Source organism: Macaca mulatta, chromosome 19 (assembly GCF_049350105.2).
Source record: "Macaca mulatta isolate MMU2019108-1 chromosome 19, T2T-MMU8v2.0, whole genome shotgun sequence".
Lineage (NCBI taxonomy): Eukaryota > Metazoa > Chordata > Mammalia > Primates > Cercopithecidae > Macaca > Macaca mulatta.
In genome coordinates this window covers 51,647,981-51,674,146 of record NC_133424.1, presented here as the reverse complement: position 1 = coordinate 51,674,146, position 26,166 = coordinate 51,647,981, and the positions used below count along the sequence as shown (strand labels likewise).

At 50.4% G+C, this 26,166-nt stretch overlaps 1 protein-coding gene and 1 long non-coding RNA gene across 6 annotated transcripts in view; one reads left to right on the top strand and one right to left on the bottom strand.

Annotated features, from left to right (window-relative positions):
- SPTBN4 (spectrin beta, non-erythrocytic 4) overlaps positions 1-26,166 on the bottom strand; it is a 117,880-nt gene that overhangs the window by 25,081 nt on the left and 66,633 nt on the right. For 3 of the 5 annotated variants that reach the window (XM_077982781.1, XM_077982780.1, XM_077982779.1), the window contains 5 exons: positions 22,415-22,505; positions 18,816-18,962; positions 17,248-17,511; positions 3,104-3,328; positions 2,205-2,294 (listed from right to left, as the gene is read on the bottom strand). In XM_077982781.1, coding sequence (XP_077838907.1) covers positions 2,205-2,294; positions 3,104-3,328; positions 17,248-17,511; positions 18,816-18,962; positions 22,415-22,505 — 817 coding nt within the window. Of the gene's footprint in view, positions 1-2,204; positions 2,295-3,103; positions 3,329-17,247; positions 17,512-18,815; positions 18,963-20,687; positions 20,832-20,953; positions 21,049-22,414; positions 22,506-26,166 lie in introns of those variants that run through there. The other 2 variants (XM_077982783.1, XM_077982782.1) reach the window with 2 other exon arrangements.
- LOC144337508 (uncharacterized) lies at positions 1,096-26,166 on the top strand. Its single transcript, XR_013410697.1, has 4 exons — positions 1,096-1,785; positions 12,164-12,313; positions 13,198-13,687; positions 25,981-26,166. It is a non-coding gene; the product is annotated as an uncharacterized LOC144337508 (long non-coding RNA).

The window sequence follows — 26,166 nt, the reverse complement described above, 5'->3', positions numbered from 1 at the left end:
AGAGGATTAAATTATCAGCATAAACCCTAACACAGTACTTAGCACATGGTAAATCTTTTTTTTTTTTTTTGAGATGGAGTCTCGCTCTTGACACTCAGGCTGGACTGCAATGGTGCGATCTTGGCTCACTGCAACCTCCGCCTCTCAGGTTCAAGCTATTCTCCTGCCCCAGCCTCCCGAGTACCTGGGATTACAGGCACGTGCCACCATGCCCGGCTAATTTTTTGTGTTTTTAGTAGAGACGGGGTTTCACCGTGTTAGCCAGGATAATCTTGATATCCTCCTGACCTCGTGATCCACCTGCCCCGGCCTCCCAAAGTGTTGGGATTACAGGCGTGAGCCACTGCACCTGGCCTTAATTTTTTTGTATCTTTAGTAGAGACGGGGTTTCACCACGTTGATCAGGCTGGTTTCGAACTCCTGACCTCAGGTGATCCACCTACCTCGGCCTCCCAAAGTGCTGGGATTACAGGCATCAGCCACTGCACCTGGCCAGCACATAGTAAATTTTTAATCGATGCTTTTTTTTCTTTTCTTTGAGACAGGGTCTCACTCTGTCACCCAGGCTGGAATGCAGTGGTGTGATCTCGGCTCACTGCAACCTCTGCCTCCTGGGTTCAAGTGATTCTCCTGACTCAGTCTCCCAAGTAGCTGGGATTACAGGCACCTTCCACTACGCTCAGCTAATTTTTGTATTTCTGGTAGAGATAGGATTTCCCCATGTTGCCCAGGCTGGTCTCAAACTCCTGGGCTCAAGTGATCCTCCCGCCTCTGCTTCCCAGAGTGCTGGGATTACAGGCTTGAGCCACTGTGCCCGGCACAATGCCTTATTATTATTATTATTCCTCTTTTATGTGTCTTGCTTTAGGCTTTGGTGAAATAGTTGCTTTGACCAAGGGGTTCCCCTGCTATGCAGTTTGAGAACCACTGCTCTAAACCAACTCTACTTATTTAGATGTGGAAACTGAGCCCCAGAGGAATGAACAGAGATTCAGAGATTTTTTAGGAGCTCAAAAGCCCCCTCCCCCCACCTTGCTCAGGTTAGGGGACAGTAGTACCCTCTTGCTGATTATCTCTGTCCTTTGTCCCTATGGGTGTTTTTTATTTGTTTTGGGGTGTGTGTGTGTGTGTGTGTGTGTGTGTGTGTGTGACAGAGAGAGATAGGGTCTCATTCTGTTGCACAGGGTGGAGTGCAGTGGTGTGTTCAAGGCTAACCACAGCTTTGACCTCTGGACTCAAGGGACCCTCCCTCCTCAGCTTCCAGAGGAGCTGGGACTACAGGGGTACACCACCACACCAGGCTAACTTGATGGTTGTTTTACTTTTTCCTTGTCCAATAGCCATTCCTCTTTCTTCTAGCCTCAAGCCGCTGATTTTCCTTTGGGGAACCCCCCTTGCCTCCATCTCAGCCTTGGTAATTAAGCTAAGGCTGATTCCAGCAGCAGGTTCCAGGGGAGGGCGCCTAGCCAGGCCAGCCCAAGGAGCAGTCCGAATCCCCATCCGTCATGATTAGTTCAGGGATGGGCATGGGACGCGACGGGCATGGTGAGCCAATGAGAGTTATTCCTGGGACTACTGCTGACATAATTGAGAGGAGGAAATTCTCTTCAGTTTTGCTGGTGGTAGGTAAATCTGAATCTGTTGGAGGCCTTTTATCACCAGGAGAGGAGGATTGGCCTAAGAAGAAAGCTCATGCAGAAAAACAAACAGGCCAGGTGCAGTGGCTCACGCCTGTAATCCCAGCATTTTGGGACGGCGAGGTGAGTGGATCACTTGAGGCCAGGAGTTCGAGACCAGCCTGGCCAACATGGTGAGACCCCCCCCCCATCTCTACTAAAAATACAAAAATTAGCCAGGTGTGGTGGTGCACACCTGTAATCCCAGCTACCTGGGCGGCTGAGGCAGGAGAATCGCTTGAACTCAGGAAGTGGAGGCTGCAGTGAGCGAAGATTGCGCCACTAAACTTCAGCCTGGGTGACAGAGCAAGGCTCCATCTCAAAACAAACAAGCGAACAAACAAAAAATACAGCCCAGAGTCATGAAAATATATGGAAGCACCTGGATACATCTGTATCTGCTGTCCACAGTCTTGTTAATTCCAAAAGCCAATAAAGTCATTGTTTTGGCTTTAACCACCTTCAGCTGTTTTCTCTCACGTGTATCCAAATGTGTCCTAACTCACTCCCTCACCTGGCTCTGCTCACCTGGTTCTTTTTGATGTGCTGCTGGACCGCCTGCAAACCGTTGCCTCGCTCTGTCTGCATGGCCAGTGGCAGCCGCTCCTGAACCCATGCCTGGAGAGGACACAGGAAGCAGGTCAAGGGGAGAATGCATCCAAGAACTGCTGCATTGCAACTAAACTTTAAACCTGCACGGTATCCCAGGCCCTTCCTTGCCTAAGAGCCCAGTCGAATGTTCAGCCTCCTCCATTTTTTTTTTTCTTTGAGATGGGATCGAATCCCCAAGCTCAAATAATCCTTCCACCTCAGCCTCCCAAGTATCTGGGACTACAGGTGCCACCACACCTGTCTCAGTCTCCTCTGTTGACATACTCTGTCTTGCTCTCTGCACTTAAGCCAGGCTCACACCGTTGGCCTTTGCACATACAGGTCTTGTTTCCTATCACGTTCCTAACCACCCTGAATTGTCACTGTCTGGGGACAAGTCTGTTTTCCCCGTTGGACTTTGAGCCCTCTGGGGCACAATGGGGTCTGCCTTGGCCACCCCTGTGGCCCCAGTATCATCCAAACACCGGGCTGGGGCCAGAATGATCAACTGAGTGAGCAAATTAGTGAGCAAATCAGGAAGTTGAGTGATGGAATGAGGACATGAACAGAGGAGTGAATGAGTGAATGAATAATAAGTAAAGAAATGAGTGGAGGCAAAAACAATGGATGAGTGAATAAATAAATGAGTGACTTCATGAACAAATCAACGAATGATTCAAAGTGAGTCAATGAATGTGAATTAATGAATGAGTGAAGGGCTGAGTGCGTCTTTCAGCGTGTGAGTGGGAGGGTCTCAGCCTTCTCCATCCTCGGCCCCGCCCCGTGCCCACCTTCTCCGCCCCCCGCCCCGCCCCAGGCCCCTGCGCTGGCCTCACCAGCTCATCGTCCAGGTCGTGCGCCACCTGGTGCAACTCCTTGGAGGCCAGCAGCAAGCGTCGGCGCTCCTGCAGCGGCTCGAGCAGGCGCACCAGGCGCTCGCCCACCGCGTTCTGCCGCTCGCCCACCAGCTCCTTGCTCGCCGGCTCCAGCGGCAGAGCCGCCGTCTGCGCCTGCAGCTCTCCCACCTCGCGGTACCACTCCTCCACCTGCGACTCCATGGACTGTGGGGACAGAGGCAGTATCAGTGGACCCCACCCGCCCTCCTGATCCTGCTGTGGCTCTCCAGTACCCTTATGGTGACAGCCAGACCCCTCACCGGCCCACCCTTCCACCCTCTCCTTGCTCAGTCGCCTCCAGGAGCGATGCCCTCTGCATGAACCTGCATCACACTAAGCTAGTCCCTGCCTCGGAGCCTTTGCCTTTGCTGTTTCCTCTGCCAGGCATGCTCTTCCTTGTCAATCAGATTTTAGCTGGAGTATGACCTTCTCAAAGAGGCTTACCTGACCCAGGAACTAAAGTGGTCCATTAAATCACTAATTCTCAGAACAACCCTTCAAGGTTGGTAGTCTCCCTGTTTTACAGAGGAGGAAACTGAGGCCAAGAGAAGTTAAAGAATTTGTCCAAAGAGTCAACTTTCCAGAATTATTACTATCAAATATAGTAATAATTTTTTGTTAACGAATTCTTTTTTTCTTTTGAGATGGAATCTCGCTCTGTCGCCCAGACTGGAGTGCAATGGCACAATCTTGGCTCACTGCAACCTTCACTTCCTGGGTTCAAGCGATTCTCGTGCCTCAGCCTCCCGAGTAGCTGAGATTATAGGCACCTGCCATCATGCCCAGCTAATTTTTGTATTCTTGTGGAGATGGGGTTTCACCATATTGGCCAGGCTGGTCTTGAACTCCTGACCTCAGGTGATCCACCCACCTTGGCCTCTCAAAGTGCTTGGGATTACAGGCGTGAGCAACCATACCTAGCCGATTTTTTTTTTTTTTTTTTTTTTTTTTTGTAGATGGATGAGCAAATCAGCCTGGGCACTGTGTCGTCCGGGCTGGAGTTCAGTGGGCAGTCTCAGCTCACTGCAACCTCCACCTCCCAGGTTCAAGTGATTCTCGTGCCTTGGCCTCCCCAGTAGCTGAGACTACAGGCACCTGCCACCATGCCTGGCTATTTTTACTTATTTATTTATTTTTTTGTATTTTTACTAGAGATGGGGTTTCACCATGTTGGGCAGGCTGTTCTCAAACTCCTAACCTCAAGTGATCTGCCCACCTTGGCCTCCCAAAGTGCTGGGATTACAGGCTGAAAAAACATTTGATAGTAAAAAATTATCAAAAATAAATACAAAGCTATAGTGATTTGGATGGCTGCTATGTCATAGGGATAGACAGAAAGTGCAATATCAGACCCAAATACACAAGAAAATTCATGTGTTTCATAGATACCAATGCAAATCCCCAAGGGAAAGATGGATTATTTAATGAATGGTCGTGGGCCAATGGCTAACCAATCTAGCTGGATCTTTTCCTTGCTGTTTGTACTGAAAACAATTCCAGATGGATTAAAGACTTAAACGAAGTAAGAAAATCCATAAAGCACTAAAAGAAAACCTGGGCAAATGCTTTTATAATGCTGGCATGGAGAAAAATCTTTCCAAGCATAAAAAAACATAAACGGAAAGATTTATAAATTTGATCACATAAAAATACTTCTGCATCAGCCAATAGACATATGAAAAAATGCTCACCATGACTGGTCATCAGAGAAATGCAAATCAAAACCACAATGAGATACCATCTCACACCAGTTAGAATGGCAATCATTAAAAAGTCAGGAAACAACAGACGCTGGAGAGGATGTGGGGAAATAGGAACACTTTTACACTGTTGGTGGGAGTGTAAACTAGTTCAACCATTGTGGAAGACAGTGTGGCAATTCCTCAAGGATCGATCTAGAACTAGAAATACCATTTGACCCAGCCATGCCATTACTGGGTATATACCCAAAGGATTATAAATCATGCTGCTATAAAGACACATGCACATGTATGTTTATTGTGGCACTGTCCACAATAGCAAAGACTTGGAACTAACCCAAATGTCCATCAATGATAGACTGGATTAAGAAAATGTGGCACATATACACCATAGAATACTATGCAGCCATAAAAAAGGATGAATCCATGTCCTTTGTAGGGACATGGGTGAAGCTGGAAACCATCATTCTGAGCAAACTATTGCAAGGACAGAAAACCAAACACTGCACATTCTCACTCATAGGTGGGAATTGAACAATGAGAACACTTGGACACAGGGCAGGGAACATCACACACCGGGGCCTGTTGTGGGGTGGGGGGAGTGGGGCGGGATAGCATTAAGAGAAATACCTAATGTAAATGATGAGTTAATGAGTGCAGCACACCAACATGGCACATGTATACATATGTAACAAACCTGCACGTTGTGCACATGTACCCTAGAACTTAAAAGTAAAATTAAAAAAAATTAAAAAAATACTTCTGCATCAACCAAAATTTCATAGAGTTAGAAGGCAAATGAAAAACTGTAAAAAATGATACATATTAGAGCAAGGAATAGTTTATTTAACAATCAAAGAATTTCCCTCCATCCTGTTTCCTTTGTCTTCATAGTGCTTACCACCATCAGACAACTCTCTTGATGTATGTGTATGTGTGTTTTGTTTTTCGACAGGGTCTTCCTCTGTTATCCAGGTTGGAGTGTGGTAATGAGATAACAGCTCACTGCAGCCTCAAACTCCCAGGCTCAGGGGATCCTCTTGCCTTAGCCTCCCAAGTAGCTACAACTACAGGCACACACCACCATGCCCAGCTCATTTTTGGAATTTGTCATAAAGATGGGGTCTCGCTATGTTGCCCAGGCTGGTCTTGAACGCCTGGACTCAAACTATTCTCACGTTGGCCTTCCAAAGTGCTGGGATTACAGGTGTGAGCCACTGCACTCAGGTACTTGTGTACTTTTATTGGTCTCCTGCTTCCAGAATGTGACCCACATGATGGAAGGGGCTCTGTCACACTCACTGTTGTATTCTTGAAAACCTAGAACAATTTCTGGTACACAGTAGGCCTCCAGTTAAGATTTGTTCAATGCATACATGAATGACATCAGCAAAAAAAAGCCTGCCCAAAAAGAGAAATGGGCATCAGATGTGAACAGGCAACAGACAAAACAAATAAGCATATGAAAAGATGCCCAGTCTTATTAATCAGTTGGAAAATAGAAATTAAAACAAGACATCCTTTTCTTTTTTCTTTTCTTTCTTTTTTTTTTTGAGATGGAGTTTCACTCTTTTTGCCCAGGCTGGAGTGCAATGGCATGATCTCGGCTCACTGCAACCTCTGCCTCCTCGGTTCAAGTGATTCTCCTGCCTCAACATCTTGAGTAGCTGGGATTACAGGCACGCGTCACCATGCCTGGTTAATTTTGTATTTTTAGCAGAGATGGGGCTTCACCATGTTGGACAGGTTGGTCTTGAACTCCTGACTTCAGGTGATCCACCCACCTCGGCCTCCCAAAGTGCTGGGATTACAGGAGTGAGTCACTGCGCCTGGTCAAGACATCCTTTTCTACACATTAGGTTGGCAAAAATGTAAAACACTTATAGTATCTAATGCTGGCAAAGATGCTGGACACACTCAGCCACTGTCAGTGGTGGTGTAAACTGGTAGAGCCTTTTTGGAAGGCAATTTGGCAGGTCTTTGCTGCTTGACCTAGCACTTGCACTTCTAGGAATATAACTAAAGAAATACTGTCATAGGCCAGGTGCAGTGGCTCATGCCTGTAATCTCAGCACTTTGGGAGGCCAAAGCAGGTGGGTCACAAGGTCAGGAGTTCAAGATCAGCCTGGCCAACATGGTAAAACCCCGTCTCAACTAAAAATACAGAAATTAGCTAGGTGTGGTGATGCATGCCTGTAACCCCAGCTTCTTGGGAGGCTGAGGCAGGAGAATTGGTTGAACTTGGGAGGCAGAGGTTGCAGTGAGCTGAGATTGTGCCACTGCACTTCAGCCTGGGTGACAGAGCAAGACTCCATCTTGAAAAAAAAATTAAAAATAATAATAAAAAAATTTTTTTAAAGAAGAAGAAAAGAAATACTGGCACAGATGCACAAAGTTGTAGTCACAGCAGAGTTTGTAATGGGAAAAAACTGGAAGCAACCTCAATGCCCATCAAGAGAGAAATGGTTGTCAGGTGCAGCAGCTCATGCCTGTAATCCCAGCTCTCAAGAGGTTGAGGTGGGAGGATTGCTTGAGCCCGGGAGATCGAGACCAGCCTGGGCAACACAGCTAGACTCCCCCCTTAAAAAAAAAAAAAAACAGTAAAATGGTTAAACAAATCCAGACCAATATGGAATAATAGCCAAATATTACTGTTAAGAAGAAAAAGCATGCGGGGTGAGGTGGCTCACGCCTGTAATCCTAGCACTTTAGGAGGCTGAGGCGAGTGAATCACCTGAGGTCAGGAGTTGCAGACCAGCCTGGTCAACATGGTGAAACCCCATCTCTACTAAAAATACAAAAAATTAGCCAGGCGTGATGGCAGACACTTGTAATCCCAGCTACTCGGGAGCCTGAGGCAGGAGAATCACTTGAACCCGGGAGGCAGAGGTTGCAGTGAGCCGAGATCATGCCACTGCACTCCAACCTTGACAACAAGAGTGAAACTCCATCTCAAAAAAAGGAAGAAGGAGGAGGAGGAAGAGGAGGAGGAGAAGGAGAAGGAGCAGCAGCAGCAGCAGCAGCAGAAGCAGAATATAAATTTGTAGTGGATTGCACATGCATAAAAATTCCCTGGAGTAAACAAGAAGTTCATAACAGATGGTACTTATTGAGGGGATGAGAACTTAATGAATGGGGTACAGGGATGAAGGGGATGGATAATTTTCCCATGGGATTTCCCTAGAGGTTTTGATGTCTTAACCATGAAAATTTATTTATTCGAAAATTGAAACTAAACATGAAAAGCAAATAAAATAAAAACATTAAACATCCATATAGGTACACTTGTAAATGCACAGAAAGAGGTCTAGATGGATGCAGACCAAATAATTGAGGCTCCCTCTGGGATGTGGGATTGCGAGGCAGATCGCAGTGAGACTTTATGTTCTACTGAAGACTGCTGGGTTAGTACAATTTTTTCCCAAAAGAATGTATTTATATATTACCCTTGTAATTCTAAACAGATGGAGGAAAGCTAGAGAAGAAAACAAAATAACAATTAAAAAATTAAGTGGTAGCAGATTATGGCAAATGACTGCAAAACAAAACCCCAAACTCAAGAACCAAGCCAAGACTTCTTGTTTCAAGGTTCTGTAGTGCAGAGTTGTTGGTTTTGCCTGCCCAAAATCCATCCTCTCCTTCCAAATACATCAAAACTCACTCTCAGGTCCTGAGCTTCCTGAAGGGCAAATGAAACCTAGAGAGCCATGGGTAAATCACATGACACAAGTGGGGCCAATGAGAACACTGAAAACACCCTGGTCATAAAGATTGGGTCAGAGATGAACATGTGACCTCAGATGGGCCAATGAAAACTCTTCCCACTTTTTCTTTTTTGGTAGAGGTGGGGTCTCACTATGTTGGCCGGGCTGGTCTCAAACTCCTGGCCTCAAGCAATCCCTCCCATCTTGGCCTCCTAAAGTGTGGGATTACAGGTGTGAGCCACTGTGCCCAGTCACTCTCCCCACTTTTGCCAGGAAAGTGTGTGTGCACAGAAGAGCTACTCTCTTTCCCATGGGTTTCCTAAGTTGGGAGGAGGTAGGCCAGGCATCCTGGGGTCATCCTGCCAACATCTGGGACTCCCTGACAATGAGGCCAACACAGAAGAAAGCGGTGCTCAGAAATGAAGACAAGGAGATCTGTGAAGACATAATTTGAGTTACTGATCACCCCTCAGACCCCGAGCCAGCACCTTCATAAACTGAAGACATAATTTGTGAATTATGAAGACATAATTAGCCGTGATTGTGCCACTGCACTCCAGCCTGGGCAACAGAGTGAGACTCTGTGAAAGAGAGAAAGAAAAGAAAGAGAGAAAGAAGGAAAGAAAAAGAAAGAAAGGTGGAGTCCCTTGCCTTGAGTCACAATAGGGCAAGGACTGGGACGGTATAGCCCCTGAATCTGCACTCCCTTCCAGGCCATGCTGAGCTGGATACAAAAACATGAGACAGAGAAGCAGAACGGGGGAGGAGGGTGTTTCCCTGGCCAGAGAAAGAGCTTTGCTTAGGGTAGAAAAAGTGTGGGGTCCCCAGGGACAGAGCCTGGCAGCTGCAAAGCCTCTAGTGCATTTTCTTAGATGGCAGGAGACCAGTCCCCCACCCCTCCAAGCAGGAGCCTGCAGCCGAGGCCGACCAGCTGGCCAGGTCCCTGAGGGCTGCGGAGCCAGGACTTGAGACTCCACCATCTGGCTTCTTGGTCAGGAAGCACAGCCTGGCAAGAGGCCCCAAGAGAGGATTCTGGGTCATGTGGCCAGGACCTGGGAGGTGGGGTCCCAGGGAGCCTGCTGCAGCGGGTGTGGTGGGGGACGAGGGAGAGGGCACAAGGAGGACATGAGGAACAAGGGAAGGAGGCAGAGACAGAGAAGTCAAAGAAAAAGAGACAGAGAGACTGAGGTGGTGGCTCATGCCTGTAATCCCAGCACTTTGGGAGACCGAGGTAGGCAGATCACCTGTGGTCAGGAGTTCAAGACCAACCTGGCCAACATGGTAAAACCCCATCTCTACTAAAAATACAAAAATTAGCCGGGCATGGTGGTTGGTGCCTGTAATCCCAGCTACTCGGGAGGCTGAGGCAGGAGAATCGCTTGAACCTGGGAGGCAGAGGTTGCAGTGAGCCGAGTTCACGCCACTGCACTCCAGCCTGGGTGACAGAGTAAGACTCTGTCTCAAAGTAAATAAATAGACAGAGAGAAGGGAGTGAGAGAGTAGGACAGAGAGGGACACAAAGGGAAGAGAGAGACACAGAGATGGCGACGGGAGGACAGAGAGAGGCAGAGAGGCAGCGATGAGAGGCAGAAACTAAGGGACACAGAAAGGCTGAGGGACAAGGACAGAGACACAGGCCCGGAGAGAGGCTGAGAGGGACAAATGGCTCACATAGCGCACACCACTACACACCTTAGACCCCAAGCCAGCACCCCTGCCCCGCCCAGCCTGGCCCCGGTGCCCTCAGGGTGGATGGGACGGCCAGGAAACATGCCAGGCTGGATGGTAGCCGACCCCCTTCCTGTGTATGCCTGAGGGGATAGCAGGGCCTTGGCAGGTCCCTTCCCCAGTGGCAGCTCCTGAGGGGCAGCTGGGCTTCATCTGGGTGCCATGGCTCACACAGTCACTTCCTGCCTCAGGCTCCCTCTGCTGGGAAAAGGGCCCAGGAGTCTCGTGCTGGAGCCTGCCTCTGGCACCCATCACTGTGTGACCCCCGGGCCAATTCCTTATCCCATCTGGGCTTCAGCCTCTCCCTTGAACAATGGGGACCCCCATCTCATGGTTTGCTGGGCTTGGTCGAGATTGAACCCCCTGCGGGGAGGGAAGAGCTAACTCTGTACTCTGGCTAAAGCAGGAGGCCCCAACTCCTTCCTCTAAAACCTAAATAGTACAAAAGAGGGTCAAAGATGGTCAAGCTCACCAGTTGCATTAGAAAAAAATGCAAATACACACATTGCAGTGAGGTATCACTTCCTAGCCATCGGACTGGGAAAGATCTAAAACGTCTGACAATACCAAGTGTTGGCAAGGACGAGAGGAAACAGGAGCTCATGTGGACAGCTGGGGAGAGAGCGCTCAGCCACACAAGGACCTGGGCAGGCAATTTGGCAAAAACAAGTGAGCTAAAGATGGTTCTAACTTTTAACACTATAAAAATATTTCATTTACCACCTCCAAATTACTTTTTTTTTTTTTTGAGATGGGGGTCTCACTCTGTCTACCAGATTGGAGTGCTGTGACATGATCACGGCTCACTGCAGCTTCAACCTCCTAGACTCAAGTGATCCTCCCACTTCAGCCTTCTGAGTAGCTGGGACCACAGGCATGTGGATCTCGTTATGTGGCCCAGGCTGGTCTGGAACTCCTGGGCTTAAGCAATCCTCCTGCCTTGGCCTCCCAAAGTACTGGGATTACAGGCATGAGTCACTGTGCCCAATCATCCATGTTGCTTTTTTAAAACGTGTTTTGGGGCCAGGTACAGTGGCTCATGCAAATAATCCCAGCACTTTGGGGGGCTAAGGCGGGAGGACTATTTGAGCCCAGGAGTCTGTGACCAGCCGGGGTAACATAGCGAGATCCCATCTATTAAAAAATAAAAATAAATTAAAATTAAAAAGCAGCATGGGGAGGGGTAAATGCCCCAAATGGAATATGAACAAAAACAAATGAAGTAACTGTGTATCACATAAGTAACATAACCAAAGTGAGGGTGAAATAACTAGCTTTTGAAAACAGTAGAGTGATGATGATACGCTCTCAGATTTATGACAGTTAAAATTAAAGACTGGCCAGGCATGGTGGTTTTCACGCCTATTATCCCAGTACTTTGGGAGGCTGAGGCGGGTGGATCACTTGAGGTCAGGAGTTCGGGACCAGCGTGGCCAACATGGCGAAACCCCATCTCTACTAAAAATACAAAAATTAGCCAGGCATGGTGGCGGGTGCCTGTAATCCCAGCTACTCAGGAGGCTAAGGCAGGAGAATCGCTTGAACCCAGGAGGCGGAGGGTTGCAGCGAGCCAAGATTGTGCCATTGCACTCCAGCCTGGGCAACAAGAGCAAAACTTGGTCTAAAAAAAAAAAAAGAAGAAATTAAAGACCTGTGAATAAATACTGAATCTTAGATTTGTTGGGTCAGCAGTTCTGAAACCACTTAATGCATTATGTCTTTTCACCTTCACAATGTCCTTATGAGGTCAGAAATATTATTATGCCCATTTTACTGAAGAAGAAAATGAGGCACAGCCGGGCGCGGTGGCTCACGCCTGTAATCCCAGCACTTTGGGAGACCGAGGTGGGTGGATCCCTTGACGTCAGGAGTTCGAGACCAGCCTGGGCAACATGGTGAAACCCCATCTCTACTAAAAATACAAAAATTAGCCAGGCTTGGTGGCAGGTGCCTGTAATCCCAGCTACTCAGGAGGCTGAGGCAAGAGAATCACTTGAACCCAGGAGGCGGAGGTTGCAGTGAGCCAAGATCATGCCACTGCACTCCAGTCTGGGCAACAGTGTGAGACTCCCTCTTAAAAAAAGAAAAAGAAACTGAAGCACAGAGAGAAAAGTAACCTCCTTGAGCTACCCAGGTGATAAGGCACACAGCCAGGGCTTGACCCAGGCAGCCCAGCTCCACCGCCCATGCCCTTCACTGTGCTGCTTCCCACACTTCCGCTATCCACCAGGAGGTAAACATTGAGGTCCTTCCCATTGCAAGGAGAAGGCATCCGAGGCTCAGCGGGAGAGACATAGGCAGCAGGTGGGGGAGGTGTGACTCAGAACCAGACCTGCTGGAGTCCTGAGTCTGTGCCTTCAGCCACTGCAATACACTGCTGGGGAAGAATTAGTAATCACTGCAAGATAATTATGAACCCTAGCAATAGACTGGGGCAGTGGCTTACGCCTGTAATCCTAGCACCTCGGGAGGCCGAGGTGGGCAGATTGCTTCAGCCTGGGAGCTTGAGACCCATAGTCCAAGCTTCTTCACCCTGCCCTGTGCAGGACTGACCTGCATTGACCAGCCCTCCTGTCCTCTGGCTCCCATGTGGGTTGGCCTCAAAAATGGCTTATAATTTTCAGTGCAAAATGGAAAACACAAGGTCCCTTGTTCAAATATTTATTAAGAATTTTGTCCAGGGACAGTGCCTCACCCCTGTAATCCCAGCACTTTGGGAGACTAAGGTAGGAGGATAACTTGAGGCCAGGAGTTTGAGACCAGCCTGGGCAACACAGTGAGGCCCCCGTCTCTACAAAATAATACAAAAATTTTCTGGGCATGGTGGCACGCGCCTGTAGTCCCAGCTACTCAGGAGGCTGAGGTGAGAGGTTCACTTGAGCCCAGGAGTTCAAGGCTGTAGTGAGCCATGATCATGCCATTGCACTTCAGCCTGGGCGAGAGAGGGAGAAACTGTCTCCAAAACAAAAAAAAATTCAAGACATCAATAGTAGGGCATTAAACCAAGCAAGCATGGAGCCCTGTGCCACTGCATGGGCAAACACCCACAAAGCCAGCCCTGGTTGACACAGGGAAGCCCAGAGGAAAGTGTCTGGGGTATTATCTCCCTGGCTCTTCCCTTCTATGGTGCCATGGTCTGGCTGCCGTTCTTTTTTTTTTTTTTTTTTTTTTGAGACAGAGTCTTACTCTGTCACCCAGGCTGGAGTGCGGTGGTGCAATATCTTGCCTCACTGCAACCTCCGCCTCCCAAGTTCAAGCGATTCTCATGCCCCAGCCTCCCGAGTAGCTGGGATTACAGCCATGTTGCCACCACGCTCGGCTAATTTTTGTATTTTTAGTGGAGACGGGGTTTTGCCATGTTGCCCAGGTTGGTCTTGAATTCCTGACCTCAAGTGAGCCACCCGCCTTGGCCTCCGAAAGTGCTGGGATTACAGGTGTGAGCCACCGCGCCTGGCCATGGCTGCCGTTCTTGACTAAGAGTCCCAGCTCCTGTCTCGAGACTCTCCCCTTCCAAGTTCCAGTAACTTCTCCTTCCCTGCCTTCTCTGGCTAGGGGGGAGCAAAGGCTCCCCTCCATGAGTCCCACAGCCCTTCCTGCAGCTTCCCCATTCACCACTCACACCTTTGTCAAGAAACTCAAGTGTTCTGCAGGTGAGCCTGCCTTGTGTTTCTGGCTGGGACCCTCACAGTCAGATGCCCCTTTCTTGCAGGCTGACCACATCCTGGGCACTGTGCTAGACGGCTCCTTTCTGTGTAGAACCCCACCTGGCCCTGGGAGACCTGCACTGATGATAGAGTCCTATTTAAGAGGGCGGACAGAGGCTCAGGGAGGGACTAAAGGTGGTATTGAATAGCCACTTGGTAGCCATGTGACCTCTGTGAGCCACGGATCCTTTCTGTGCTGTGGTTTTCTCCTGGGTGGGGATAATAACAGGACCTCCCTCATGGGGCTGTTGGGGAGGAGAGAGGAGTTAACAGTGCCCAGCACATTATGTACATCAGCAGTTCTCAAACTGTGGCCAAGGAACCCCTGGGGATCCCTGAGATCTTTTCAAGGCATCTCCAAGGTTACAACTATTTTTATAAAAATACTAAGATGTTATTCGCCTTCACCATTCTCATTCTCTCCCCAGCATGCAGCAGCATTTTTCAGAGACCTAATGACCTGTGCTAGTGAAATGGATTGAATACAGACACGAATGGGAGAAGCCAGCTCTCTTCTATTCTAGACATGAAAGAGAACTACAGGCTGGGTGCCATGGCTCACGCCTGTAAACCCAGCACTTTGGGAGGCCAAGGCAGGCAGATCACCTGAGGTCAGGAGTTTGAGACCAGCCTGGGCAACATGGTGAAACCCTATCTCTACTAAAAATACAAAAATTAGGCAGGTGTGGTGGCACAGGCCTGTAATCCCAGCTACTCCAGAGACTGAGGCAGGAGAATTGCTTGAACCCAGGAGGTGGTGGTTGCAGTAAGCCGAGATTATACCACTGCACTCCAGCCTGGGCAACAGAGCCAGACTCTGTTTTAATTTTTTTTTTTTTTTAGTTTAATAAATAGAGATAAAGACTGGGCAACATAGTGAGCTTCTGCCTCTTAAAAAAAAATCAGTCAGGCATGGTGGTGTGGGTCCGTAGTCCAAGCTACTTGCAGGACTGAGGGAGGAACATCACTTGAGCCTCAGAGGTTGAGGCTGCAGTGAGCCGTGATCACACCACTGCACTCCAGCTTGCTGACAGAGCAAGATCCTGGCTCAAATAACTAAATAAAATAAAACAGAGACAGGCTCTTGCTCTGCTGCCCAGGATAGTCTCAAACTCCTAGGTTCAAGCAATCCTTCTGCCTCGGCCTCCCAAAGTCCTGGGATACAGGCATGCGCCACTATGCCTGGCCTCAATTTTCATTTTTAATACAGTGAATGTCAATAGTCTAATCCACACATACAAAGCTTTCTTAGGATCTCAGTGCGGTTTAAGAGTGCAAGGGGGTCCTGGAGACCCAGACATTTGAGAACTGCTACTGTATATAAAGTAGTGACCTCATTGGCCAGGCACGGTGGCTCACGCCTGTAATCCCAGCACTTTGGGAGGCCAAGGCGTGTGAATCACCTGCAGTCAGGTGTTCGAGACCAGCCTGGCCAACATGGTGAAATCCCGTCTCTACTAAAAATACAAAAATTAGCTGGGCATGGTGGCACATGCCTGTAATCCCAGATACTCAGGAGGCTGAGTCAGGAGAATTGCTTGAACCTGGGAGGTAGAGGTTGCAGTGAGCCGAGATTGCACCACTGCACTCAGCCCGGGTGACAGAGCAAGACTCCCAACAAAAGAAGAGAGAGAGAGGAAAGGAAAGGAAAGGAAAGGAAAGGGGAGGGGAGGGGAGGGGAGGGGAGGGGAGGGGAGGGGAGGGGAGGGAAGGGAAGGGAAGGGAAGGGAAGGGAAGGGAAGGGAAGGGAAGGGAAGGGAAGGAAAGGGGGGAAAGGGGAGGAGGAGGGGGAGAGAACGAACTGACCTCACTGGCCATCACATTCAGATCTGTTTGTCTTTTTGTTCTTTTGCCTGTTCCCCCAACTAGAATGGGATCACCATGAAGACAATAACTTTTCATCCATTTTGCCCACTGCTATATCCCAACACCCAGAAAAGTGCCTGGCACATAGTAGGTACCTAATAATTATTTGCCACCCAGATGAATGAATAAATACTAATCAGTGTCATTATGCATTTCTTACTAGCTTTTTTTTTTTTTTGCCATACACTATGCCAAGCACTATATAACTACATAGAAAGTATATCAAAAAGGAGGAGTGAAGAGTCAAGGGCCCTGGATTGAAATCCAGGCTTTGCTATTTGCTACTCTGGACAAATAAGTTCACCTCTCACCTCCTGGAACCTCAGTTTCCCATCAGTCAGTCAGGCATTGTTCCTGACAGGTAAAAGCAGGAGCGATATGGGCCAGATACCATGGCTCACACCTGTAATCCCAGTACTTTGGAAGGCTGAGGCGGAAGAGTTGCTTGAGCCCAAGAGTTTGAGACTAGCCTAGGCAATATGGTGAGACCCTGTCTCTATAAAAAGTTTAAAAAGATTATCCAGGTGTGGTGGTATGCACTTGTGATCTCAGCTACTTGGAAGGCTGAGGTGGGAGAATCACTTGAGCCCAAGAGTTTGAGGCTACAATGAACTGAGATCAAGCCACTACACTCCCGCTTGGGTGACAGAGTGAGTCGCTATCTCAAAGAAAAAAAACAAACAACAACATCAACAACAGCAACAAAAAAAGAAAACCAAAGGCAAGAGCCATTACTCCTTGGGAGGTTAGAAGCAATGGCTACTACATTCACCTCTGGTCATTCCACGTGCACTGCTGTGTACCAAGCATGGAGCTGCCAAGCTGGGAGCAGATACAAAGCGGACGCCGTGTCTGTTCTCTAAGAGTGCCCTGTTTCATAAAGGAGACACCTTGGGCCAGGTGCCTTACTTTCTGTGCCTCAGTTTCCCCATTGGTAAAACGGGATAATAACAGTACCAATCTCCAGAAGTTGCTGGGAGGAGTCAGTGAGTGCTTGGCCCAGAGACTGGTAGAGGAATGCTAAATGAATGCCATTGTTATTCCATGCAAAGCCATTCCCCTACCCCTGGGCTTTGGTTTCTCCATCCAGGAAATGAGTGTCAGGGTCCTGTGAATCCTTTAGCATGCTAGTCATTTACCTACTGCTTTGTGGCTCTAGATCCTTCCTTTTCCCTTTGTACACCATACCTTAGGGGGTGGTGGCTGCTTCCAACAGTTATTACCAGCTGGATTGCTTCAATATTCCCTTTCTGCTCTTCTACAAGTTTGAAATAAATCCCTGTATTCAATCACCTCCATTTGAAATACCTTGAGTGGGGCTGGATCCTGACCTGGCCCCCATGTGGCATAGGGAGCCCTGATCTGGGCCAGGAAGGCCATACCTGCAGCTTCTTGAGCTGACTGTTGACGGTGGCCAGGTCCCCTCCAGGGTCCACGTCTTGCAGCTGGCTCTCCATGTGAAGGAGCTTCTTGTCCAGCTCAGCAAAGCTCTGCACCAGCTGGTCTGCTTTGCTGGCCTCAAAGAGCTGCCGTGCCTTGGCCTGGGTGGTGCTCTCCAGCTCCGCCCAGCACTGGCGGATCTCGCCCAGCTTCTTCCGCACGGAGGCCGCCAATTCGGGCTTCTCCTGCATTAGTTGCTGGCCCTCCTGCCCCAAGTGGGTGGATGGCAGGAGATGGAGAAGAAAGATAGATGGTGGGGAGAATCAGAGAAGTGTGGGAGAGTGACAGGACACAGGGAAAGATGTGAAAAGAGAATCAGAGGCAGGAAGTTGGAAACACATAGGGAGAGAGAGACATGAGGGGTGGATGCAGAGATAGGCCCAGAAATGGAAGGAACCAAGGAAGTGAGACAAGAAGAGAGAGACAGACATAGGTGAGGGGAGGGAGACAGAAAGATGGAGGAACAGACAGATGGACACAGAGACATGGGAAGGAATCAGGAACAGACAAACAGTCACAGAGTGATCAACAGAGAGACAGGCACAGAAAATCAGAAACATGGGGAGAGGACGGTAAGAAAGACAAGGACAGAAGGATAGACAGAGAGGAAAGAAAGACAGAGGGAGCCAGAGAGGCAGGGAGAGAATGAACTTCCGTTAAACTCAAAGTCAAGAAGACTGCCTTCACCATAAGCCACCACTTATGAAACATCAATGACCAGTTAAGGGTTTAATGCCAACCTGGGTGCCTCTGTGTGAGTCAGAAGAGTGTGTATATCCAAGGCTGCAGGTCTAGGGGTTCAGCCAGAGTAGGGGGAAGTTCTGAGGGTTGAGGCTTGGAGCAAATATCTGCCTCAGTCCCTCCAAGACTGAAGTCGAGGTTCTTAGTGGCCCAGAGCTACTTAGGTAACATTAAGTATTAAAAGTAACAAGACCATAGTAATTACAGCTCTTAGGTGGGTGGTCTTGTGTTAAGCACTTTATGTGCACAGAGCCCAGGAAGTAGCTATATTTATTATTTCTCTAATTTTATAGAAGAGCAAACTGAGGCTCCAAGAGGTTAACACAATTACCTAAGGCCCCACAGCTGTTAACAGGCATAGACACAATTAGAACCCAGGGCTGTAAGAATCCAAATTTTACTTTAACCCTAGGCTTCCCAGGGGCTGCCCCAGCCCATCTCCCCAACCTTCCATCTTAAATGCCCCAAATGGTATGGAAGGAACCTGGTAGAGGAGGTTATATGAAAAAGTGAAGTATTTAACAAACAGGAGGATACAGACACCATTCAGAAGAGATGCTGGCCATTTTACAGATGAGCAAATTGAGGCTCAAAGAGGTTACATGAATCACTCAAAGCCACATAGCTAGGAGCAGATCTGGAGCTGATTTGAGTCAGTCCAGAGGTGTGAGACCAGCAGGATGGCAGCAGAGGGTGCAGCAGGTGAGATGTGGGCTCCCTGGAGGCCTCCTGCACCTGGCACAGGCAGAGGGGCCATCAGCTTCCTCACCCTCTCAATCTTCTCCAGCCACTCCTTATTCTGAGCCAGCTCGGCCATGAATGCCTGGTGCCGGAGCCATCTCTTATGCAGCTTGTGGCTGTCCTCCCGCGTGCCATCCCGCGCCATCAGCATCTTCTCATGGATCCAGCCATCCAGCTGTGCAGAACAGGGTAGGAAGGCTCAGCCGGTCCCCTCAACCTGCCACAGCCCCCTATTTCCTTCAGGAAGTCCCAGGTTCAGGACCTGGGCTGCTAGGGTGTATAGGTGGAACGAAGAGGAGAAGATGAAAAAACCTTTGCAAGTGAGGCCTTTATGTTGGGGATGGGTGCAGCTCAAGCCCTTTCCTGGGTAAAGGATGGATGGAAGGGTCCCCAGAATGCCCAGTCCTTTGCCCCCCTGTCCTCTGTCTTGAGGGAAGCCCCCAAGGCAGGACCAGTCAGCCCCTTAGACTTGGAGACAAATCATCCCCCCAAAACAAGCTCTCTAACCCAATTTAGCTAACTCCCAATTCATCCTCAGGACCACCCCTCACATAGCAACACTTAGACCCTTCATTCAATCTTAGTCACCCCCCCAATAAGGACCAATTGAAGAGCTTCAACCCATTCCCAAGGGTATCAAATGAAGCCCCCATATCTAGCCCCAGTTCCTCCAGTATGGCCAGATCAATCCCCTAAACAACCTCCCAATTAAAGCCAACTCTAGCTGTCTCTAAACTAGCCCTCCAATCTGGAGTAGATCCATCCTCCACAATTGAGATCTAGCACCCCTAATGAGTCCACAGGGCTCCCCAATTGTTTCCCTGGGACTCTAAGACCACAGATTCCCAAACCATGACCAGTTCTAGCCCTCAACCAAAGCCAACCCCAGCCAAATGTGAAAAACAAAGCTGTGTTCTGGCTCTCCAAACCAATCTGCCCCAAAATCTAGCCACAGACTCGCTATCGTGGATCAGATCGAATCTCCCAGGCCAGCCAGCACCCCATTCTACAACTAAAGCCAGTTCTAGTCCTCCCACCCACCAACAAAACCAGTCACGCAAAACGCAAGCACCAAGAGTGGGCCCCTCTCACGGCACTGGGCAGGATCAATCACAGGCTGCTTTCTGAGCCTTCCCCCAGCTCTCTCCAGTAAAAAACCAGACTTATCCCCCAAGCCATAACTTCCCCACTCATGACCAAACCCAGCACCTGAAACAGTTTGCTCCTCCCCTTTCTCCTCCCCACTCCAGTCACAAGATCCTCCCTCCTCCCTCCTGCAAAAAGGAAAAAAAAAAAAAAAAAAAAAAAACGGACTCCAGCTCAGCGGGGCCGGGAGGCAAACACAGTCATAGCCAAGGACAAATCCCAGATCCCCAGCCGGTCAAACCCCAGCCCATTTTCCCTGAGCATGTGTTCCCCAGGGGTCCAGAACAGCATCACATTCCATACACACACTAGAACCAAGTCCAGTGTTGAACCCCCCAACTCAATTCACAGGTTCCCGATGCGTAGGAAAGAGTCCAACGGCAACCACAGCCTGCGGTGAAAGCAGAGCCCTTAAAGAGATGGTACCCCATCCTCAAAGTAAAGCCCCCTCAAAAGTGATTCATTCTTCATGGAAGGCAAAACCAGACTATCCAACAACCCAGTAAAAGCCCCACAAAGTCAGAGACCCCTATACCCAAAGAAAATCCAAGACCCCTCATCATCCAAGCCCTACAAAAGTGATTCACCTCCATCATCCAAAGCTGATACAGATCTCCCAAAACAAGAAAGAAACCCTACAAAAGGTTGAGAAGCCCCCAACCCCAGGGCAAATCTTAGATGTCCCATTACCCGGAGAAGAGCCCCCCCTAGAGAGGCTGAGACGCCCTGAACCCTCAGGGTAAATCCAGATTACCCTAGAAGTGGTCTTAGAAGTCCCCCCGCTTCGCTCCCCTCCCCTGGGGGCCGGCCCCTCAGTCCCGCCCGCGCCAGCACCGCGGACAGCTCCCGGCATCCTTGCCCCTCCCCCAGGGCGGGGGTCCGGGCGCCTGCCCGACCCGCCCCCGCGCCGCCCCGCCCCTCCCTCCCGCGGCCACGGCGGGCGGGCACGCGCCTGAGCCCCCTCCCCTGCCTGTGTCCGCGGGGTGCGCGCCAACCCCCTCCCATGGGCGCCCCCGAGACCTGAAGCGGCAGTGGCGTTGGCGGGGCGTCCCTGCGGCGGGCGGGCGGGCGCTCGCCCCTCCACTGCGACGGCAGCGGCAGCGGCGGCTACGGCTGAGGCTCCGGCGGCCGCGCGCCCCTTCCCTCGCCCCCGCGCCGCGGCCGCGCGCCCGTCCGCGTGCGCCCCCTGCCTGCCTCCCTGCCCGCCTCTTTGCGGGGCCCCAGGTGGGGGTGCAGGAGGAACCACCACTCTCCCCAAGGCTTCGGGTGGGGGGCTTCTGTGCCATCTCAGATGATTGCTACCTGGTCCAGAACAATCTCATGAGGGAAGGGGGGGTGCTCCTGGACCAAATCAAATGCCGGGAGGGGGCGCCTGGGGCTTGGACTGCCTCACTATGGGAGTGGGGATTATGGGGAGGGGCTGGGTGAACCATCTTCTGAACCATCTCTAGTGGGAAGAAGCTCGGGCTTCTGGCCACCACATGTGGACAGGGGATATGGGAGGGCGACCTGGAACATCTCTTACAATCTCCAGTGGGGGCGACGGGGAACAGGGGATTCCTCCAATGGCTCAAGTCCAGGTCTACCCCAGTTATGGGGGAGGGAGGAAGGGTATGGAGGCCCTTGTTTATTTCGTATGCGGAGAGAACAATCTCCCATGGGCTTTCAACATAGCGGGGAGGGTTGAATCATCTCTAATTGAGGCTGAGGGGTTTAGGGGTTAGACCCGGTTCCTGAACCAGCTTTGGTTGGAAGAAACTTAGATACGGGGTGATGATGGAGGACAGGATGATCCTGAGTCACACAGATGGAGGGGCTCCAGGCCAGGACTATCTCTGTTTAGAGTTTAGGAAAATGTTTACTGGGCCATCTCTAATGTGGCCAAAGTCTAGAATCGTTATATGGAATGCAGGGGAAGGAGGGGAAGACAGCAGGTCTCCTGAACCGTCACTAATAAGGAAGGGGGCCTGGACATCTCGGATTAGGGGAGATCGTCCCTTGTGTGTGCAGATCATCCCTTAGGGAAGGGACTTAATTCCTGAACACATTTAAAGGGGCGAGGGCTTGGTTCAGAGCCATCGCTGGCTGCAGGAGGGCGCAGGGCCGCTGGCCCCCCCACGGCCCTCAACCCCTATCCCCATCGCCCGCCCCGCCCCTCTCCTGGGGTACAGCGATTCTCACAAATCTCAGGAGAGAAAGGTGAGATCAGCGCGCGTCCCCGCGGGACCCGTAGGCGCGGACACGCGCGGTTGCCAGGGGCGCCCGGGGCCCCTCCTTCCTTCCCCGGAGTGGGCGTGGGCGGGCAGGGACCTGCGGAGCATGCGCACTGATACCCGGCTCTGCGCGCCTCCTGGCGGCCTAGAGCGACCATCGCTCCGCGACCCACTTAGACGGGGCGTCCCCACCCCCACCTCGGCGGAGGATCACTTCCCTCCCAACTAAAGGGTATGTCTCGGTTCCCAGCACACCTGGAGTTCCTACCTCATGGCAGTCTCGGAGGAAGTGCTGCAGCTCAAGTTGGTCATGTAGCTTTTGCATCCATTGCTGGGCCCGTAACTGGTTTTCTTGGTTCCTGGGGATGGGGAGATAAGGGCTGGGGAAAGGTCCCGGGGGGTAGCGGGGAGGTGCTGGCAGTAGGATCGTGAGGGCATTGGGCTGGGTAGGGGAAGAAGGGCGTGGAGAACATGTAAGAGAGAGAGAGGAACTAGTGGGGCAAAGCCAGGGACAGGGCTGGAGAAGGGCAGAGAGAGAGACAGAGGAAGAGAAAGGGAGAAGGAGAGACAGGCACTTAGAAAGAAAGAGATACAGATGCAGAGGGAAAAAGGCAAGTCCAGAGAGAAAGATAACAGAGAACTAAAGGCAGACATACCCAGGGACAAACACAAAACAAAACAAAACAAAAAACGAGAAAGTGAGAGGAGACACCAGAAAGAGAGAGAGAGAGAGAGAGAGAGAGACAATAAGAAAAGCCGAGAAAAGAGATGGAGTAAGGCAGAGCCAGAAAGACACTCAGGGAGCAGCAGATGAGGAAAGAGGAGGCAGAGAGAGGGAAAGTTTCAGAAGGAGTCTGGTCAGGGATAGCCCAGAGAGACACAGGCAGAGAAGTGGCAAATGCCACCAGGAAAAGACAGCCCCACAGACGACAGACAGACCAGGGGGCCACAGAGTTGGAGAGAGGGAAGAGAGCAGAGTGTGGGGAGAGATGACAGCAGAGTCACAGAGAAGCTGAAGTGGGCATGCCTGGGGGCAGAGCCAGGCCCTTGGCCTGACTGAACTGACCAGGCTGGACCCAGGCCACACCACCCTGGAGCCAGCTGGGACCAGGGGCCGCGGGCAGTCTGGCCTCCTGCCCACAGTGCAAGGCGAAGTGCCCAAGAGGCCTGGTGGATGGGGCTGGGGCATCCCACATGGGCTCCCATGCATCCCTGTCCTGTTGCTGTCTGTCTCCCCCAGGGAGAGAGGGAGAATGAGACTATCCTCCCAGGGTCCCCCTGAGAGTCCTTAGAGTCCTTTTTTATTATTATTATTATTATTATTATTGAGATGGAGTCTCGCTCTGTTGCCCAGGCTGGAGTGCATGATCTCGGCTCACTCCAACCTCACCTCCCAGGTTCAGGCGATTCTCCTGCCTCAGCCTCCCAAGTAGCTGGGGTTACAGGTGCCCACCACCAGGCCTGGCTAATTTTTGTATTTTTAGTAGAGACAGCATTTCGCCATGTTGGCCAGGCTGGTCTCGAACTCCTGACCTCAAGTGATCCGCCCGCCTTGGTCTTCCAGAGTGCTGGGATGAGAGTGAGCCCCTGCACTTGGCCAATCTCAGAGGCCTTTCTGACCTTCCAGGCCCCACCCCCCCACCTTCCAAACTCTTATCCTCCTCGAACTCTTCCCCCTCACTCTGTGATAACTGTACTGGCCTTCTCACTGTGCCCTGAGCAAGCCTCGGGCCCTTGGCACTGGCTGTTCCCTCTGTCAGGAATGCTCCTTCCCCCAATGTCTACTCAAAGATCACCTTCTTCGCGAGGTTCCTCCTGACCACTCCCCAACCCTTTCTGGCTTTCTTTCCTTTAATTTTCTCCTTTGCACTTAACACAATCTAACATATGCTATGTGTTACTTATTTATCTTGTCTGTCTCCCATGCTAGGATATGTCATTTCCACGAGGGCAGGGATTTTTGTCTGTTTTGTTCATAGATGTATCCCCAATGCCTAGGAAAAGGGCTGGGCACACAGTGCACGCTCAATATATTTTTGTTAAATGAATGAATGCAAGAAACACAGTGGCAGAGAGAAAAAGAGGTGGGAGAAACACAAGTACAGTGTCTGTGAAAGAGGCAAAAAAGACAGAGGGATACAGAGGTGCAGATGGAGGGAGAGAAAAACAGACAAGGAGCAGGAAACAGAGATACAGAAATAGATGGATAGATGGAGGCAAAGAGACAAAGTGTATAGGAGACAGTTCCAGAGACAGAACCAATGAGAAGGAACAGGAAGGGCCTGAGACAAGCAAGTGAAGCATTCACTGCCTCCTGCCCAACGTAGCTCAGGAGCCAGGAGAGACAAAATGCCTCTGAAATTGAGCTGAAATCAATCCCTCTAGGCTTTCAGCAGCCAAACTGTCAAGCATCAGTCCTAGGGATGAGGAAGACCCTGAGTCTCCATGAGGGTAAAAGAACAACAGAGTAGGCCGGGCACGGTAGCTCACGCCTGTAATCCAAGCACTTTGGGAGGCCAAAGTAGGAGGATTGCTTGAGCCCAGGAGTTTGAGACCACCCTGGGCAATATAGTGAGACCTCATCTCTACAAAAAAAAAAGAATTAAAAATTAGCCAAGCAAGATGGCACACGCTTGTAGTCCCAGCTACTCAGGAGGCTGAGGCAGGAGGATTGTTTGAGCCCAGGAGGTGGAGGCTGCCGTGAGCAGTGATCGCACCACTGCACTCCAGCCTGGGCAACAAAGCAAGACCCTGTCTTTAAAAAAAAGAAAAAGAAAAGAAAGCAACAGGGTTCAAATCCAGGCTGTGGCACTTCCTGGCCATGACTCTGGGCAAGTCAGTTTTCCTCTCTGAGCCTGACATGCAAAATGCAGAAAAGAACAGCACCTAGCGGCTGGGCAAGGTGGCTCATGCCTGTAATCCCAGCACTTTGGGGGGCCGAGGCAGGTGGATCACTTGAAGTCAGGAGTTTGAGACCAGCCTGGCCAACATGGTGAAACCCTGTCTCTACTAAACATACAAAAATTAGCTGGACATGGTGGCTCTTGCCTGTGATCCCAGTACTCAGGAGGCTGAAGCAGGAGAATTGCTTGAACCCAGGAGGCAGAGGTTGCAGTGAGGCGAGATCGCCCCACTACACTCCAACCTGGGTGACAGAGTGAGACTCCATCTCAAAAAAAAAAAGAAAAAAAAAAGAACAGCACCTCACACACAGGTTCCAGCTGAGGGGCCAGGCAAGCCGAAGCTCTAAGTGACTTGCCCTGAATGTCACAGGTTGAGGGGGAAGCCAGGTCTGAGACCCCCAGGGCCCCAGTCCCCAGCTCTGTATGGCTCTGCCCCCTTGTGGATGTAGAAACCCCTCCCACTCCTCCCACAGGGTGGGAAATGTGTCCCCAGATAAATAAATGACCGGGATGGTGGGGAGGTGCAGCGATTAGTCCGTCTCAATACCTCTGTGTTCACATCTCACCCACCACAAGCCTGGGGCAAATGCTGCCTCTCCCATAGCCCCTGCATGTCTCCCATCTGGGCCCTGACCTTTCTGCCTGGGCTTCCTCCATCCCAGCCCCGAGCATTCTGGGCCATCCTTGTCAGATAATGTTTGAGCTCTGTGAAGCAGGAATCATATTCTGTCCTGGTCATCTCTGTGACCACACCCCACTCCGTACCGAGCACGGGCTCAGTACATGTTTAATTGACTGGAGAATGAGTGAATAAACAATACGGTGAAAGGAGCAATTAATGAATGACTGAAAAGAAATGAATGAGTGAATCATGGAATGAACTATCCCCCGGGCTCCTCCTCCTCGTTTTGCTGAGCCTGGCATGCAGCAGATGCTCAAAAAATGTGGAACAGGCCGGGCTCAGTGGCTCACATCTGTAGTCCAGCTACTCAGGAGGCTGAGGCAGGAGAGTTGGTTGAGCCTAGGAGTTCCAGGCTGCAGTGGGCTATGATTGCACCACTGCACTCCAGCCTGGGCAACAGAGTAAGATCCCTGTCTCAAAAAAAAAAAAAAAAAA